The sequence below is a fragment of the Dendrobates tinctorius genome, unplaced genomic scaffold (assembly GCF_039654945.1).
Source record: "Dendrobates tinctorius isolate UK_male_01 unplaced genomic scaffold, ASM3965494v1 ptg000201l, whole genome shotgun sequence".
Lineage (NCBI taxonomy): Eukaryota > Metazoa > Chordata > Amphibia > Anura > Dendrobatidae > Dendrobates > Dendrobates tinctorius.
In genome coordinates, this window is record NW_027361868.1 from 8261350 (window position 1) to 8281220 (window position 19871).

Consider the following 19871-nt stretch of genomic DNA (forward strand, 5'->3'; position numbering starts at 1 on the left):
AATAATTGTAGAAGAGTCTCCCAGCTGTTTCAGAATAATAGCGAATGGATGATGTACCAGAAAAGACCACCAGAGGGAGCCCGGAAATCGTTTAACGGGATAAAGGGGGGTTTCGACCCTTAAAGGGTTATTCCCAAAATAATAATGTTGTCATACTAATGCACACATATTAATTAATTTGTGTCAATATTTATTATTGTTAAGCCCTTAAAGACGCAGTCAAATTTTTTTTTCCTGCTTTTTTCCCCTTTCATAATTTTGTTCTAAAAGTCCAAACTTTTTCTATGAATCAAGATGGCAATTATAGGGGCCTAAATGAGGCCCCTGGCTGCCATGATAACCCATTTGCTTACCCCGATTGCATTGCGGATGACCAAAAGAAGTTGATGCGTGCAGTCCGTCATTTTATCTTCTGCCATCTACATCAGTTTAGCTGCATATGTGTTTTGATTTCACAGATCTGTTAGCTGGTTTCAAGCAGAGCTCAACCGTCCTGCACAACGGAGCACTGCAGGGCAGCATTTTATGGCTGCAGCCCACAGATCAGCAACGCGAAAATGAAAATGACGCTTTCTTGATGCATATGGCAAAAAACAATACTTTACCGTGTGCATCAACAAAGCATATGCAATTTTGCATCACTGATATATATTGTCGCAGCTAAGCACTGCTTTTGTCAGCTGTTTAGGAAGAGCAAAGTGGAGTGCAGAACAGGCGATCTCTGCTGAAATCCAGCTAGCAGATACGTAATGTAAGAAAACTCTCATGCAGTTATACTGATGCAAATGGCAGAAGATAAAATCATTCAAGCAGAGTCGTGTACAGGAACATACTGTTGTGGATGCCTGTGCTATTTTACACATTCAGTAGTCAGCCAGTTTCCAGCACAGCCGAGTCATGAATTCAGAGATCTGCAGCCAGTTAGGAGCACACAGGAGAGGAAGAGGTATGCAGCACTGAGGAGAAGCAGGGTGCTGCTGGGAAATATAGTTTTAGCAGTGTTGGAATACAACCAACCAGTCAGCTCTGTTGAGCATGAAACAAAGAGGAGCAGAGGGAGATGAACAATAAATAAATACACAAAAAAGGTACAAGAATAAAACTTTATATTGGGCTGGGTGAGTAGATTAACAATTAGTATAAATATATAAATGAGCAAAATAAATAAGTATACATTTACTGTGGAAATAACCCTTCAACTTATGTTATTCCTTGGAATTAAGCTGGATAAAAATAATATTTGCGTCACTTACCCCCTGCAGCTGCCCCCGCTCTTTGATGACATTTTTGCAGCGATGACGGCGGGAAAATAGCTTGCGACCCGCTACGGCAAATCACTGGGATCAGCATTTTTAGTCGTAAGCCCAGTGATTTTTTAATATTTTAGCACAGCCATTTTTTGAAAATCAAAATACACAAAATTGCGAGATAAATCGATCAAAACAACACATGTTCCCCAGAATGGTAGGACATATAGGGTGGGATGGTGGTATGTAGGTGCCGTTGATGATGATGACTGCATGTCGGCAGCTGACTTGTAATTTTGCCGTCAGGCTATAGGTATATAATCTGTATAAGGCGTGGTTAACATTAATATATGGCTACACACGATCCAGTAACTCCCAGGACGTCTGCAGCCCCAATGTCTGATCTCACGATGGCCTCTGGTGGAGGAGCGTCTGACCACAGCTGCCCATCACAGAGGTCCATCAGCGGCCATCGTGAGATCAGGAGATCTGTGCCAACTATAAGGAAGAAGAAGAAGAACCTGTAACACTTATAGATCAGTGAGTGCCACAGAATTATGTCCCGAACACGTCTGCTAAAAATGAAGATAAAGTGGACAGTCCCTTTAAAGATACATATCTGCACAAAGAGAACACGAAGCGAGTGTCACGCATGGAGGACAAGTGCAGGCATGAGCGGAGGCCGTGTGCACCGCGCCGTCCTCTGCAGGCACTTACCAAAAAGCTTCGCTTTAGCAAAAGGAGGGAAGAGCTCAGTTTGTCGGAAGAGATTCTTGTGTATCTGCCACAGATCCCGATGGAGTTTCTTAAAGTCGCTGTATCTTTTCCAAGTCACAATCTGAAGAGAGAAGAGAGAGGAGTCACACTGCAATCAGGACAACACCCAAATGTCACCTGCGCCTGTCATAGTAAATGCAGCCACCCGATGCAGAAATACTGGAAACCTTCCTGCCCAACATATCCATCCGTTCTGTACTAATGCTGGATTATCAGACTTTCCAGATGTAAAAAATAAATAATAAAGTGACATGAATTACAAGGCTTGTCCCCTTTCAGAAAAGTTTTTCCTATCAGCTTTTGTTAGTAGTAACAAATAAACGTGCTTTCCTCACCCTCTCCAGGTCTTTGCTGTCACGTTGACAGCGCTGCAGCCAATCACCGAGTTCAGAACATCTTGTCATCAATTCTGCGGAGCCACTGAGCTCGGTGATTGGCTGCAGTGCTGTCGACGTGACATCAGACAATAATATATGCCGGCGGCAGCTGCAGCACCAGCGGAGACTCCGCGCCGGACCTGGCGAGGTTGAGAAAAGCTCTTAATGTTGTTATAGCACTAATGGAGCTTATAGGGAAATCCTTTCCATAAGATGACAACCCCTGTAACTCCCATCTCCCGCTGTATGGGACTTTTCCCTCCTTGGATGCGATCGTGCACTTTTCTGCTCCTTTCCGGACGCATTCAGAAATTATCCAGCCGCTTCTTAGTTCTGAACCCACACGTCGCAGTGTGCCATGGACCTCACTGATGCATTTCGGGACATAATTGGGGCACGCCGGGCACCATTTATATAGTGGGAAGACAGTCACGAGCAGAAGCATAGCGGCACTATTATCTCTGGGTGTTCCTACACTTTTCCCGTAGACGTGGAGGCACAATATCTTTATACTCCGCGCTCTGGAAATTCTGGTCAGAGTATTGACTCCCAATTTTCTGTGACCCGTAACTTTTTTTTTTTTTTTTTTTTTTTTTAGACCTCTATGAGCACAAATTGAAATGACATTGTGCTGATACTTTTTTGGGGTACATAAAACATTTTGATTTTTACTTTTATCTGGTTTTTAATGTACAGTTTAAATTATTTATTTTTATCGAAATAAAATTAAGTTTAAATTTTGATTTTTTTTTTTTATATAATTTTATTTAGCCCCTGTCAGGAGTCTGCGATTGTCTTATCACTTGTTCCTTACATGGCAGTTTGTAGGAAAGTCACTGATCTATCTACGATGTCCTTCCTTGTTGCAGGGGGCCGTCAATGGGCGTTGGAACGATTGCGCCGTGCAATTGTGCCACTTAATTGCCGCCATCACAGATTGACAGTGGCATTTAAATAGTTAAAGAGCAGCAACTGAACCTAGCTCCGGTCGCTGCGTTTATGGGCAGGTTCCAGCTGTGTAACACAACTTGCACCTGCCGGTTATGGCGTGGGAAATTAACCCCTTCCCAATGTAGGGCGTAAAGTCTGCAGACAGAATGGTAAGCAAGACCAGGGAGGATAGAGGGAAGTAAGGTCTGGACTATGCTCACAATATGAAGGTACCCAGCCACCTTCACAGGTATTCCTCCCAATGCCTAGACAAAGTGTATAGCAAAGTGTGCATGTGTTACTCATAGGAAGAGGGGAGTAAGAGTATGGCTGACAGCCCTGAGAACAAAATTATCTGACTCCTGGCATCTTGACCGACAGTTCGCTCCCAAAGACCGACAGTTCGCTCCCAAAGACCGACAGTTCAGATTAACAGCACGGTTGCACCCCTGGTCTGAACTGAGCACTCTCCGATTATGCTACATGAGGGAACCTCTACAACATAAGTACCAAATCAGTTCTATGTTGCAAGGGTCCTGCATACAGCAGCCTAGATCGCTGCTCCAAAGACCCCAGAGAGGACAGATTTACGGAAAGAGAAGGATTGGGATAAACTACGCTCAAACGTATAATTTCTTGGAGATAATTTTTGATATTGATCAATCAGAGTGCATAGAGAAGTTAGTCAGAGCGGGATTACCTCCTGCACATCTTCAGGGTTCTTTCTGGAAACAATCTGAAACAAGAAAGAAAACCTCACTGTAACATAATGCCGAACAAAAATCTGTAAAATGTCAAAGATTTTAACGAAACCTCGTGTTGTCTCAACTGCCCCCTCTGTGAACACAGCTGTAAGCACCCAAACCGGACACCACAGCGCCACACATGGTGTAGTAGTTGTTCTCAGGTAGTGCGGCTCAAAAATCGTGGGATTCACATTTAAATATAAAAAAAAGAAAAAGTATAGAAACAAATATATATATATATATTTTGTTTAAATCACTCCTCTTTTACCAATGTTGAAATAAGAAACACACTCCTATCACTGTATGCATGATAACATGTAAAGTGATAGAAAACATACGTTGAATCCTAAAGAAAAAAAATTTTAAAAAAATCAAGAATCCAGATTTGAAGTTTTGCAGTAACTTCAGTTCCCTCAAAAATAAATACCGTACATATTTTTTTTTTTCATAAAAGCTGATCTACAGTGTGTACGGAAAGTATTCAGACCCCTTTAAATTTTTCACTCCGTTTCACTTTGGATTGTGCACAGGACGGCGCTGTTATCCTGATACCAATGATATCTGGTGATGAAATCCGTCTTGTGGTTGTTGTGTAATCTTTATTTTCAGTTAATGAGATACTCGTGCTCTGGGGCGGGGCTTAATGTGGTGCTCTGATTAGATATTCATCCTTACGGCTGATGACAAGTCTCTGATCCCTCTCTGACCTACCCCCCAATTTATATACTGCGGTTGTGCAGTAGCATCTATCAACCTGATCGATGCTAGTGTGAACGCGCCTCCACCATTTTGATAAAGGTAATTTTATTCTTTTTTTTTTTTTTACCCGGCAATACTAAAGGCATAATGCTTTACATGCTACTGCGATGCCACCATTTTGCTCAATGTAAAAATTCTAACCCCACAATATTATATGCGGTGTGCAAAATAGGGGACAGGACAGTGAGGGATCGGTGACTTGTCAGAAGCCATAAGGACGAATATATGTAAGCAAACAACCACATAGCCACGACCACAGCCCCGCCCACACGGCGCTGCGGAGCACGAGAATCTCATCAACTGAAAACTACAAATAAAGACAATTTTAACAAGAACCACAAGACAGATTTCATCACCAGATATCATTGTAATCAGTCTAACCTGACACTGTCTGTAGGTTACTGAGCACAATCCTGCTGACAGGTTCCTTTTAACCAAAAAGGCCATTTTTTAATTGCCTTTAAAATAACTATGTAAAAGGATAAGAGAAATTACGATATGGCTATAACCCCTCACATTGTTGTACATCTGCTGCATTTTTTTTTCTCACCCTAAGGCTTTCTGACGGTTGCAATTTTACAGTGACCAAAAGCCCTGATGGAGGCACAGTCTAAAATGTGACCAGCACCCCTCCCTGCTGCTGCACAGCCCACTGCTTGTAGCCTTCTGCCATTGAGCCGGTGTAATGTCAGGTCGTAACAGCCCTGCAGAGCAGCAGCCGCCTCCCAGGACACATACCTGACATCATTACATTTCTCAGACGGAGAAAACACGAGGCTTGGAGGAGGCATCAAGTTACAAGCAGCAACGTACAGCAGATGAGATTAATGAGACAGAAGTCAGCAACAGTCTCTTCCCGAACGCACAGGAGACGCTGCAACCTGTCAGGACCATTTTACTACTGAAACTATTGGTTACAGCTGTATAGGTCCTACTACAACGATAAAAAGCACACCTGTCCTGTAGAGATCCGATGTGCCAGCGCTGAGAAATCAAGTGTTGTAGCCACGTGCAAATTAGCCTGGAAGTGCATTGAGGGCGTGTCAGTGCACTTAGAGAACATAGACACGCCCCCAATACACTTACAGTCCAATTTGTTTGTGGCTTCAAAGATTGTCTTTTTTCTGTAGAGATGGTGGCAGAGGATAATACTGTGTATGGGCTTTATATCAGGGGTCGGCCTCAGCTCCAATGAAGGGAAATTCCGCTAAACCATTGTAGACAATTGTAGCTTCCATCTTTGCAGGAACAGTTTGGAGAAGACACTTTTCTGTTCTCCATGACTGTGCCCAACGCACAAAGTCCGTACAGAAACAGAGGGGAAAGAACATGACGGCCGCCCAGAGTCCGCACCCCAACATGGGATAATATAGTATGGAGATGGTGGACCCGGCCTCTCCCCAACATCAGTATGGCACCTCACATGGGAGATGGGGAGCCCGGCCTCTCCCCAACATCAGTATGGCACCTCACATGGGAGACGGGGAGCCCGGCCTCTCCCCAACATCAGTATCGCACCTCGCATGGGAGACGGAGAGCCCGGCCTCTCCCCAACATCAGTATCGCACCTCGCATGGGAGACGGCGAGCCCGGCCTCTCCCCAACATCAGTATCGCACCTCGCATGGGAGACGGCGAGCCCGGCCTCTCCCCAACATCAGTATGGCACCTCACATGGGAGACGGCGAGCCCGGCCTCTCCCCAACATCAGTATCGCACCTCGCATGGGAGACGGAGAGCCCGGCCTCTCCCCAACATCAGTATGGCACCTCACATGGGAGATGGGGAGCCCGGCCTCTCCCCAACATCAGTATGGCACCTCACATGGGAGATGGGGAGCCCGGCCTCTCCCCAACATCAGTATGGCACCTCACATGGGAGATGGGGAGCCCGGCCTCTCCCCAACATCAGTATCGCACCTCGCATGGGAGACGGAGAGCCCGGCCTCTCCCCAACATCAGTATCGCACCTCGCATGGGAGACGGCGAGCCCGGCCTCTCCCCAACATCAGTATCGCACCTCGCATGGGAGACGGCGAGCCCGGCCTCTCCCCAACATCAGTATGGCACCTCACATGGGAGACGGCGAGCCCGGCCTCTCCCCAACATCAGTATCGCACCTCGCATGGGAGACGGAGAGCCCGGCCTCTCCCCAACATCAGTATCGCACCTCGCATGGGAGACGGAGAGCCCGGCCTCTCCCCAACATCAGTATGGCACCTCGCATGGGAGACGGCGAGCCCGGCCTCTCCCCAACATCAGTATGGCACCTCGCATGGGAGACGGCGAGCCCGGCCTCTCCCCAGCATCAGTATGGCACCTCGCATGGGAGACGGCGAGCTCGGCCTCTCCCCAATATCAGTATGGCACCTCGCATGGGAGACTGCGAGCTCGGACTCTCCCCAATATCAGTATGGCACCTCGCATGGGAGACTGCGAGCCCGGCCTCTCCCCAACATCAGTATCGCACCTCGCATGGGAGACGGTGAGTCCGGCCTCTCCCCAATATCAGTATGGCACCTCACATGGGAGACAGCGAGCTCGGCCTCTCCCCAACATCAGTATGGCACCTCACATGGGAGACGGCGAGCCCGGCCTCTCCCCAACATCAGTATGGCACCTCACATGGGAGACAGCGAGCCCGGCCTCTCCCCAACATCAGTATCACACCTCACATGGGAGATGGCGAGCCCAGCCTCTCCCCAACATCAGTATCGTACCTCACATGGGAGATGGTGAGCCCGGCCTCTCCCCAACATCAGTATCGCACCTCAGAAATACTCTTCTGGATGAAGGGGCAAAAATTCCAAAAGACTCCTCCAAAATCTTATAGAAATCCTTCCCAGAAGGTAAGAAGCTATTACACAACTGAAAAGGGGCCAACTCCATATTCATGTCTATGGCTGTAGAGTGGAAGGCGAGAAAAGCTCTTGGAGTGGAATTTGCAGGGGGCACATACTTTTCTGCACATACTGGATTAAAAAGTTTCTGCATCATGCATGCAAATAAAGAGAAGCGGCAGCCCCCTTGTCCATGATTTGTACCTAGTATTGGACAGAAATTGGAGCTAATCTTCGTATTGGCGGCTATAAATAAGAAATAAACATAGGATAAAGGATTATAGCTTACTTGTGTGCAATACCGATTCCTACACACGAGATAAATCTGATGAGATTGGTTCAAAAGTCACACGTCTGTGGCGGGGACCCACCAAAAACGAACAGCGGATTTTACTAAAAATAAGCCAATACCCTGCATTTATATCTCATGGGTACGGCCAGCTTAAAGAGGCTGTGTCAAGACGTCGCCTCAGGAGCGCACCTGAAGATTGACAGTTCAGCACCACGTCATGGGAGTGTTGCCTCTGCCATGTTCTCCTTAAAAGGGACGCTGTCAGCACATAATGACTGTCCAAAGCAAGCACTGCCGCTCGTTGCAACCATTGTTTTATATGTACCTCCCCACTACTTGTTTTCAATCTATCTCCACCGTTCCCTGGCGCTATAAAGCCAGAGCTGTCAATCACAGAACAGGTGGGCAAAGAGATAGCGGGAAAACAAGCAGGTGGGGAGGTAGAGTTAGATGTTTGGCCCCGCCGTGATGCCCCGAGCGCCTGTGCTTGGTTTGAACAGTCAGTCTGTGCAGACAGCGTCCCTTTAGGTAACTGTGATAGAGGAGGTGGCCTGATTTTATAAGCACTTTGCAATTTAGTGAGCTTGAGAACCGCAGCAGCACAGACCCAGCACCCTTCTCCCCGTAGTGACGCCATATCTGACACGTCGGAGGAGCGCGCCTTCCCTTCAGCCTCCAGACAATACAGAAGTCATAACCACGGCAGCTCTTCCCTATTCCCCAGATCTCTGCTGACAATGCAAGTCTTAATGTATGGCCAAAGTATCATCCTCAAAGGGAAACTGTCAGCAGGATTGTGCACAGTGACCTACGGTATATACAGATATTCATTATGTAAGCTAGGGAGCCGGTCAGTGAGGGATGGGTGACCTGTCAGTAGCAGCCTGCATTATGAATAGCTAATCAGAGCATCACATATCCCACCCCCCAACACGAGCATATCATTGACACAAAACTGAAAATAAAGATTAAACAACAACCACAAGACGGATTTCATCACCAGGTATCAGTGCAGTATAACGGCGCCAACCTGACACTGTCTGTAGGTTACTGTGCACAATCCTGCTGACAGGTTCCCTTTAAAGGGGTATTCCCATCTCCAAAATCATATCCCAATATGTATTAATAATAATAATAGTAAATACCTCCAGTTAGAAATGTAGTATAGTTCTTCTGATTAGTTACGCCGCTTGCCTAAGTGCAGGCATTGCAGCAGCTGAGATATCCATGGTTCTGACCACTCACATAGTGAAGGCTAGTTGTTAGTGGTCATAACCATGGATATCTAAGCTGCTACTGCCCTGCATATGAGATAAGCAATATAGCTTATCAGAAGAACTGTACTACATTTCTAATTGAAGGTATTTGCTAATATTATTCTTACACCTACTACATATTGGGATAGGATCTTGGAGATGGGAATATCCCTTTAAAGGGGGTTTTCCATACTCAAAGTGTCCCTCTAGGTTACTACAGACTTGTGGATGACGGTGCGCAATGTTCACACTGTCCCGATTCCCTCCATATTGACAGCGCCAGTGCGCAGTCACATGACCATACACATCCGATCTGCGGTCACAGACAGACTAGACTGCGATCTGTTTCTGTCAGTGTTTCGCCTGCGCACACTGGCACTTACCCTGGCGGTGACTTTGTAGATAGTAAAGCCTTTCTGGTGCCTCCTGGGGTCGGTGACGGTGTAGAAGCGGGCCAGATCCCCTGCCTTGTCTCTTTGGGATATCATACTGCTCCAGTTACACCCAGAGAGAGTCCATTCAAAGGATGAGCAGCCATGTAACCTGCACCCCTCACCTACTACTGACCATAGCTAGTGCACACATCATCCAACCCCAGCCAGCCATAATGCTGGACACACAGGACACAGCACCCTCCATACACCACACACTGTGTCACAGAACGTACACACACACAGACTGCCCCACTCTCATACAGCCCTCTAAGCCACACCTCAATCCCCACTTCCGCTTCCGGTGAATGAACCGCATAAGCGGCCGCAGTGAGCGTGGAGCACTTCCGCCAGCTGGAGCTGTAAGGAGCGTTCTGATTGGATGATAGTTCTTGCTTCTGATTGGTTGGATAGAGGAGGGCCTGCATGCGTGGTCCGATTCAGCCACGTGACCACTGACTTGACACAACGTATCACGGCCGCATTAACCAATCAGTAGCGAGAGAGCATTTCTCACCGTTCTTCCTCCCGGCATGCACCGCTCCCTGACATGGACGCCGGCTGTGGTGGTTGTCACCATAGCGGAGCTGCACTGGCTGTGCTGAGGTAGTCAGGTACGTGCTGGGGGCCAGTCTGTGGCCCCCGGGTGTGAGGGGCGCGCAGGTTTCTGACCCGGAAGTCATCATGTCTCCAGATGCTATTGTTCTCTGTTATCAGCTGGTTGAGCCTGTAATCTGACTTCATGACAATAAACCCATCACTTTATAAAATGAGGCTGCCCACCAGGGTTATCTTTCTATTTTTTTTTTTCCCTTTTTTCCAAAAGCCACTTTTTTGTCTTTTTTTTTGTCTTTTTTTTTTTTTTGCGGGACGAGCTGTAATTTTTGACTATCGCCATTCACTTTACCATATAATGTGCTGAAAAATGGGGACAAAAAAATTTAAAGGGGTTGTGCGGGACTTTAACATTGGCCAAAGCTTAGGATAGGTCATCAACGCCTGATGTATGGGAATGGAACAGGCCGCACCGCCGCTGATCAGGTGTTAGCGGTGGCCGAGGCTGCACAGTACAGCGCCATCCACTAATATTGGCCGTGGCTGGGTACTGCACATCCGCTATTCAAATCAATAGGGGCAAATGTGCAGTACCTGGCCACGGCCACTATCAGTGGATGGCGCTGTGCTGACCAATTCTGGCCGCTACCGAGGACAGCTGATCAGCTGGGGTGCCGAATGTCACCCCACCAATTAGACTGATGATGATCTATCCTAAGGATAGGATATCACTGACAGTCCTAGACAACCCCTTTAAATCCGCTAACATGGTGAAAATAAACACAATCCCGCAATTATTATTTATTTTTTTTTAGGTTTCGTTTTTACTGCGTTCATTGTGCAATTAAAAAATGACCCGACAGCACGATTCTCCAGGTCAGTACAAGCGCAGAGATTAAAAACATTTTTTTTTTTATTATTATTTTGATATTTTAATAGTTTAAAAAAAAATCACAGCATCAGACTCCGTCGATGAAGCTGTGTGAGGACTTGTTTTTTTGCCTGGTGAGCTGTTGGTTTTAAATGACTGATTTTTGGGATACATATGATGTTTTGATCAGGTTTTTTTTTTTTTTGAGGGAGATGAAGTTGTCTGAACCCCCCCCACACACACACAAACACACACAATTTGCCATTTTGATCTTCTCTTTATGCCTTGTACTGTGTGAGGTCATTTCACTTTGTTTTTATAGTTCACACTTTTGTGGATGTGGCGATACTAAATATATATATAATATAAAAAATTTTCTGGGAAAAGCAGCGCGATTCAAGCTTTTTAGCGTCTTTGGAGTACAAAGATGGCGGCAACATGTACGTCCCACGTTGGGAAGAGGATAAAAGGTTTTTTTTTCCCTTGAAGGATGTTCATCAGTTATCAGTAGGATAGATTCTAGTTGACACCCCAGGATCATTAGGTCGGGCACCATTCTTTCTCTCTGAGATTGAATGATGCAACATAGTTACACACAGGGCTGTGGAGTTGGTAAGCCACAGTTGCGACTCCGACTCCTGGATTTTATCAGGCTCCGACTCCAGCTCCGACTCCGACTCCTTCATAAATGGCCAATTCATAACAACAAATTTACTGTTGTAAAATATTAAACATCGTGCTTATTCAGTTTCTCACCATCATATAAGTAATCAGACCACTTGGAGCAAAAACTACATTTATTAGAATACAATTAGAATATAGCAAATAACTTTTATAAACTTTTCTAAACTGTAAGTAAATATGCAATAAACACTTTTATGCAGTTAATAAGAAGAAATCTATAAATTTGTCCTCAGAAAAAGTATTGCCTCTGTCAGATCCTCCTTCATGGATGCCCTCAAATCTGATCTAATTATTTTGAGAGCAGAGAACAACCTCTCTACACTAACTTGTGTTGGTGGCAAACAGGGCCGCCATCAGGGCATTACTGCCCTGACTGGTGTATGGGGCCCGGCCCTGGTGTATTACTGTCCTGACTGGTGTATGGGGCCCGGGAGGCAGAGGGGGCCTGCATCGGGCCCGGTCTCCTCTCTGCTCACCAGGCCCCTACTGGCAGGTAAACCGGGCCCTGGCTAGCAGCGCTACGGGTGGCAGCTAGACGCTAATGACATGCGTGGAGCGTGGAGGAAAGGAGGGAGCCTTGCCCGCCGCTGGACCGCGGCCAGGTAAGGAGAACTTTTTTTTTTTTTCTTTTGACAGCGGTGATCCCGGGGGCAGAGTGCTGGACTGGGGGCAGAATGCTGGACTGGGGGCAGAATTCTGAACATGGGCCTGAATGCTGGACTGGGGGCAGAATGCTGAACATGGGGCAGAATGCTGGACTGGGGGCAGAATGCTGAACATGGGGCAGAATGCTGGACTGGGCGCAGCATGCTGAACATGGGGCAGAATGCTGGACTGGGCGCAGCATGCTGAACATGGGGCAGCATGCTGAACATGGGGCAGCATGCTGGACTGGGGGCAGAATGCTGAACATGGGGGCAGAATGCGAGACATGGGGCAGAATGCTGGACTGGGGCAGAATGCAAGACATGGGGCAGAATGCTGGACTGGGGCAGAATGCTGGCTAATGGAGCAGAATGCTGGGCGCTGGGGCAGAATGCTGGGCGCTGGGGCAGAATGCTGGGCGCTGGGGCAGAATGCTGGGCGCTGGGGCAGAATGCTGGCTATGGGGCAGAATGCTGGCTATGGGGCAGAATGCTGGACATGGGGCAGAATGCTGGACATGGGGCAGAATGCTGAACATGGGGCAGAATGCTGAACATGGGGCAGAATGCTGAACATGGGGCAGAATGCTGAACATGGGGCAGAATGCTGAACATGGGGCAGAATGCTGAACATGGGGCAGAATGCTGAACATGGGGCAGAATGCTGAACATGGGGCAGAATGCTGAACATGGGGCAGAATGCTGAACATGGGGCAGAATGCTGAACATGGGGCAGAATGCTGAACATGGGGCAGAATGCTGAACATGGGGCAGAATGCTGAACATGGGGCAGAATGCTGGACATGGGGCAGAATGCGAGACATGGGGCAGAATGCTGGACTGGGGCAGAATGCAAGACATGGGGCAGAATGCTGGACTGGGGCAGAATGCTGGCTAATGGAGCAGAATGCTGGGCGCTGGGGCAGAATGCTGGGCGCTGGGGCAGAATGCTGGGCGCTGGGGCAGAATGCTGGCTATGGGGCAGAATGCTGGCTATGGGGCAGAATGCTGGCTATGGGGCAGAATGCTGGCTATGGGGCAGAATGCTGGACATGGGGCAGAATGCTGGACATGGGGCAGAATGCTGGACATGGGGCAGAATGCTGGACATGAGGCAGAATGCTGGACATGGGGCAGAATGCTGGACTTGGGGCAGAATGCTGGACTTGGGGCAGAATGCTGGACTTGGGGCAGAATGCTGGACTTGGGGCAGAATGCTGGACATGGGGCAGAATACTGGACTTGGGGCAGAATGCTTGACATGGGGGCAGAATGCTTGACATGGGGGCAGAATGCTGAACATGGGGCAGATTGCTGGACTGGGGGCAGATTGCTGGACTGGGGGCAGATTGCTGAACATGAGGCAGAATGCTGAACATGGGGCAGAATGCTGGACTGGGGGCAGAATGCTGGACTGGGGGCAGAATGCTGGACTGGGGGCAGAATGCTGGACATGGGGCAGAATGCTGGACATGGGGCAGAATGCTGGACATGGGGCAGAATGCTGGACATGGGGCAGAATGCTGGACATGGGGCAGAATGCTGGACATGGGGCAGAATGCTGGACATGGGGCAGAATGCTGGACATGGGGCAGAATGCTGGACTGGGGGCAGAATGCTGGACTGGGGGCAGAATGCTGGACTGGGGGCAGAATGCTGGGTGCTGGGGCAGAATGCTGGGTGCTGGGGCAGAATACTGGACATGGGGGCAGAATGCTGGACATGGGGGCAGAATGCTGGACATGGGGGCAGAGTGCTGGACATGGGGGCAGAGTGCTGGACATGGGGGCAGAGTGCTGGACATGGGGGCAGAGTGCTGGACATGGGGGCAGAGTGGAGATACGGGGCATGATTGGAGACAGATCGCACAGGATCATGGGGCAGGATGGATACGATGGAAATTATATGGGGGCAGAATGGACACTCATGAGGGCTGGATGGGAGAACATATGGCTAAAGCCAGGAATGAGACACACGGGGGTCAGGATGGGGGATATTATTACCATAGGGGATAATTAAGGGATATTATTACTGCAGTGATGTATTTAATTTTTTGAGGATACTGTTTTAAATGGGGGGGGGCGGTCCTGTTACTGTGCAGAGCGACACTATGTCGCCTTTTTTTCTTCATGTGATGTAATGTAGAAGTTGGGAAAAAATAAGTAATGTGTTCTGCAAGCGGAACTCTCAACAGTTATTTCCTGCAGTGACGAGTCCTGGCTGGAAGACGTGATGGCGATCTGTGCTGGATGAATGAAAAGCAAGGATCAAGGACTTCACCTAGAGACATCACTGGTGAGTTAGTGTGTTATCTGTACATTGACACTATACATTGTATAATATATATATATATATATATATATATATATATATATACAGAGGTCCTGTGTATAATGTCACCAGTGATCACTGTGTTACCTGTACATTATATACAGAGCTCCTGTGTATAATGTGATTGATCAATATATTACCTGTACACAGACACTGCATACTAAATACAGATCTCCTGTGTATAATGCCACTTATGGTGATAGTATTATGTTTTTTTTATTAATGATCAGTATTGTAGTATTCAGTCACCATCTGGTGTTAATATGTGGTCTGGGCATGGTGTGGTGGTATTTGTTCCTTGTATATGGTATTATAGGTCACTATGTGGTGATAATATGTGGTCTGGACATGGTGTAGCGGTATTTGTTCCTTGTATGTGATATTATTGGTCATTTTAAAAATTGAAAAATAAATAAAAATATACCTAAAGTGTATTGCATATTTTAATAAATATTTAATAGGTTACAGTAGAGTAGGGCCTGGCCAAAAGTGTCTACCCTGTTATGGTGGCGGTTTAAAAAAATCTTTTGTCCAAAGCAAAAGCTGCCATCTATATGTGTGATCTGGTGATGGGAACTGTTAATGTGTGATAGGTGAGAAGTGGAGTTTTTCCAAGAGAGAGCGGTGGGACTGTGGACAGTATGAGGGGTGGAGGCGGGGCTGGGTGGAGCCTGGGCGGAGTCTCAAGGGGGCCCCTAAAATTTTGCCAGTATGGGGCCCCGAAATTCCTAGTGGCAGCCCTGGTGGCAAAGCAGTAACCACTCGGGCAACATCTCTGACAATGTCAGGATACAGAGGAATCGCTTGTTGCACTGTTATTTTTGATGAACGGTCAAATTTCTCAATTTCTTTTAGTGCACATGAAAAATTCTGCTGAAATATACTGGCTGTGTTCCTTGATGGGGATGACTCTTCTTCTATGCGGGAACGCTTTGCACGGTCCTTGTGATCCAAATATTTTTCGAAATTAAATTCTTCATCAGCTGATGATGAGGGTGAAGATGTGGCAGGACGACCAAATTCTTCTTGTTCCTCCTGACTGTTCTGCAACCCTTTCATCCTTACTGCTATTTCAAACAGAGCTTCTTTTCCTTTACTTAGCTGTTGATCATCTAGAAGAATCCGATGCATTGGGTCTACATAAACAGCTGCCAAAAGAATGTTATTTTGTAATAGTAGCTCCTCTCTCCGTTTCATTGATGTAGCAATGCCACTTGCAATTAACCCTCCTCTTTGGGACAGGCGAAACATCAGGTTCTTCCACTCCTTTAAGAAAATACCTGGAGTTAAGTCCTCTGCTTGTAATTTTTTAGTCACTGTAAATGGGTGCTCTAGCAATTTTTCCAGCTCAGTCACCTGATTCCACTGACTTTCATTTAGCGTCAGTTGAGGGTTAGTCATTTCTACAAGAAAGGTTTTCAGTTCAACCAAGCGCTGAATCATTAAGTAAGTACTGCCCCATCGTGTGGCTTGATCAATAATTGCCCCTTTTCCAGCACGTCTCTTCAAAATTGAGTCAACTTTAGGGGTTCTGGCAACAGTAGCCAATTTTCTCACCTTGCCAATCAGTGCAGCAGCATGTCCTTCTTGCAGACTGTCTCTTATAGCCAGCTGTAGCGTATGCACAACACAGCGCATGTGATGAATGAAAGAACATATTGTCACAGTTTCAACAAGATCATCTAAACTATCATGTTGCTATTCATCTGAAGCAACTTCAGTTTGCTCCTCAGTTACAATACTGTGTTCCTCTATTTCAAACATTTCTGTGTCTGTGGACCCAGAATGTTCTTCTAGCTGCTGGTCACCATCATTACTCTCATTCATTAGCTTAATAGTACTTATCATATTTGAAGCATTGTCAGTTACGACAGAAAGAACTTGCTCTTTTTTAAGTTCATAGTCTTGCAGAACCTTTTCCACCAAGACCTGGAGAAACTCACTGGTGTGATGAGCTTTGGTGTCTTTTACTGCCAATGTCTTGGTAACTATTTCATTTTTGTCACAAACAAATCGGACATTGATGGCAAAATAGTTCACTCTGTGACGTGTGCAGGCATCCATTTTAAGAAACAGAAAGCGTCCCTTGAGAGTTTTTTTAAGTTCTTCCTTTTGTTTAAAAGCTTCTTCGATTACTAATTTTCTAATACTCTCTCTCTCCAGAGAAACACCAAGCTTGCGGGCCATTTCCCCATTCAGACACATAAAAGCTGGTCGTGAAAATAATGAAATAGGCACACTATCCTTTACAACAAGCACTATGATCTGTTTTTTAAATGTATCTACTGTCATTGTCACAGTAACTTTGTCACTGACAAAATATCTTGCAACTGATGGCTGCAAAGTTCTCTGCTCCTTTGTTTGGCTGGAAGAGCTGGGCACTGGTTCATTGGTTTGGATGCAGTCTTTCTCATCCACTGCTTTCAGTACTTCTGGATGAAAGCGCTGTAAATGTCTCTTTAGATTAGAAGCTCTGGTAGGAGCATTTTTATCTTTGCCTGAATATGCATTCATCTTGGCTTCACAGCATTTGTTTTCGTCTGGATCATTTGTCATACACTGACAGACATAATGTTTTCTATCTTGAGTGATGGTTAAATGTTCAAATACAGCTGATTTAATGTGATGCTTCTTTGACATTCTCAGATTTTTAATTCTGCATTCACAATCCAAAAACAATTGTACAAAATTATTGCCAGGTCGTACAACTGATATAGTGGTCAGTAATACTGTTATTATTCCTCAAGTACTCACAGTTAACTGATGCAAAGTTTGTTGAAAGGATAATACTTCTTAGGCCGGAGTCACACTGGCGAGGAATACGGGAGAGTGAGAGGCGCAAAAAGCACGCATTAGACACGGACAAATGGTTTTCTATGGGGTCACTCGCACCAGGCGTATATTTCTCCTCAGTATCCTACGCTCCGTGCCACTCGCAGCATGCTGCGATTGTCAGCGTACTACGACCGTAGTACGCCAATGCAAGTCTATGGGTGCGCAAAAAATACAGATTACACACGGACCACACATGTGACTTGCGAGAAATACGCACCCGGTGTCTGTTAGAAACCCTGTCATAGGGCTCCATTATATGTCCATTTTGCAAGCCTGCGAGAAAATCTCGCCATACGGATGCCATACGGATTACATACGGATGCTGACATGCGCAAAATACGCGACCACACCTTGATTACGGATGACATACGGAGCACTATTTAGGGGTCTGTCATCCGTATTAGGCATGTAAAATACTGACCGTATTTTGCGCAGGTTAGGCCTCTTTCACACATTAGGTTTTCGCCGTCAGGCGCGATCCGGCGCTTTTGACAGAAACCGGATCCGGCGAAATGCAATGCCGGATCCGGTTTCCCCCCCATTGACTTGCATTGGCGCCGGATGGCCATGCGTTTCATCCGGTTTTCGCCGGATCCGGCAATGTGTCGCGATCCGGCGTCTGGAAAAAACGGCTACTGTAGCGTTTTTTGTCTCCGGCGAAAAAGCCGGACACGCTGGATCCGGCGCGTCCGTCTTTTTCACACAATGAAAGCCTATGAGCGCCGCAATGCGCCTAATCCGGCGAAAGCCGGATCCGGTGGCCGGATCCGGTTTTTTTGGTCTGAGCATGCTCAGTAGCTCTGCCCACAAGACATATATAAAAGCAAGACAGTGGGACCCACAGCCACACCCAACATGCCACCCAAGAAAGCAACCAAGCGCAGCAGGAGAAGGCAGGAGACCACTGCAGCACCACCACCACCCCAAATGGAGCAGCAAATGGAACATGCTGAGGAGGGGAGGCCAGCAGCAGATGAGAGACGGTAATTATCAAATCCCCCATTCCTCCAAACTAGGGCTATTGAATATCAAGATATTCATTGGCCCTTTGTTTCTCTTTATTCAACAGCCGCCCAATAGATGCAGCAGCAGCAGCAGCAGCAATGGCAGCAGCTGGAACACCACCCACAGGCATGGAGTGTGGCCACCAGGAAGACAGCACATCATCTTCTGGGAGCCCTCCCTCGCATCGTCAGCGTTTGACGGTAAGTTTTTATTTCCAAAATCCATCATCTCTGTAATATATGTCTATTCATTGCCTTTTATTTCAAAACAGGATTCACAAGATGAAGAGGAGCTCCCAGAAGAAGAAGGAAGGGGTGGACAGACACCTGGAGTGGGCTCACAATTGGTAAGTTTTTTGCATCAAACGCAGAAACACAACATCACACTACACACAACACATAGAAAACAATGTTCTGCAGACCACACACAGCAAACAAATGCCTACATCCAAAGACATAACATTTTTTGTTTTCTTCTCTAGTCTTCCCAATCTGGTGCTCGGCCAAGAGGTCCTCGCAGTGCCTCCCAGGGTCGTCGGCGACAGCAACGCGGCGGTCACCAGCGTGTAAGTATAAATATTTTTGCTTTGTTTTTTTGCACTTTTTATTTCTTTTGTGGAGGCTAATTATGTTATTTTTGTCTTTTTCTTTAACAGCCTTCACAGCGTGCTCCCGACTCTGACGGTGAGGATGGAGGACTCGATGTGGACCACCTCATCGATCTCGTCAGAGAAAGGGAGCCGCTCTGGAATATGGCTGACCGCCGCCACGCTGACCTTATTGTTACCCGACGACTCTGGGAGGAAATCTGTTCGCTCCTTGTGGGCCGCTGGGAGGACCTCGATGTTCGGGCCCAGATTAAAGAGCGTAAGTATATACAGTACCGGTTGCTTGATGTAAACCAGTGTTTCCCGAACTCCAGTCCTCGTGGTCCCCACGGATCATGTGTTCAGGATTTCTATTTACTATGGAAATCCTGAAAACATGACCCCTGGGGACCATGAGGACTGGAGTTTGTGAAACACTGATGTTGTATACTAACCACTCCTTTCTCGTTTCAGGGAACAGAATTGTGAATCGGTGGCGGTCTGTGAGGGATCGTTTCAAGAAGGAGTTCAATAAAGAGATGCGGGCCCCGAGTGGATCTGGAGGACGCAGGAGCAAGTACAAGTACGCACGAGCCCTGTCGTTCCTCCGGGAAACAATGGTCACTAGAAGGTAAATATTACACACCACATGTGAAAAAAAATGTTAGATGTAACTTTTTTTTTTCAGCCAGGGCCATACCATGTCA

At 46.9% G+C, this 19871-nt stretch overlaps 2 protein-coding genes across 4 annotated transcripts in view; one reads left to right on the top strand and one right to left on the bottom strand.

Annotated features, from left to right (window-relative positions):
* The window catches only part of RPS6KC1 (ribosomal protein S6 kinase C1), a 165100-nt gene extending 155172 nt beyond the window's left edge, over positions 1 to 9928 (bottom strand). The window contains exons 1-3 of the mRNA XM_073553364.1: positions 9606 to 9928; positions 4032 to 4067; positions 1965 to 2085 (exon numbers count right to left, since the gene is read on the bottom strand). Coding sequence (XP_073409465.1) covers positions 1965 to 2085; positions 4032 to 4067; positions 9606 to 9710 — 262 coding nt within the window. The 5' untranslated portion in view covers positions 9711 to 9928. The remainder of the gene's footprint in view (positions 1 to 1964; positions 2086 to 4031; positions 4068 to 9605) is intronic.
* Positions 9929 to 10118: 190 nt separating this feature from the next.
* Positions 10119 to 19871, top strand: part of ANGEL2 (angel homolog 2) — a 30959-nt gene continuing 21206 nt past the window's right edge. For 2 of the 3 annotated variants that reach the window (XM_073553365.1, XM_073553366.1), the window contains exons 1-2: positions 10126 to 10267; positions 11024 to 11084. In XM_073553365.1, the coding sequence (XP_073409466.1) occupies positions 11060 to 11084 (25 nt within the window). In that variant the 5' untranslated portion in view covers positions 10126 to 10267; positions 11024 to 11059. Of the gene's footprint in view, positions 10268 to 11023; positions 11085 to 19871 lie in introns of all 3 variants that reach the window. The other variant, XM_073553367.1, reaches the window with a different exon arrangement.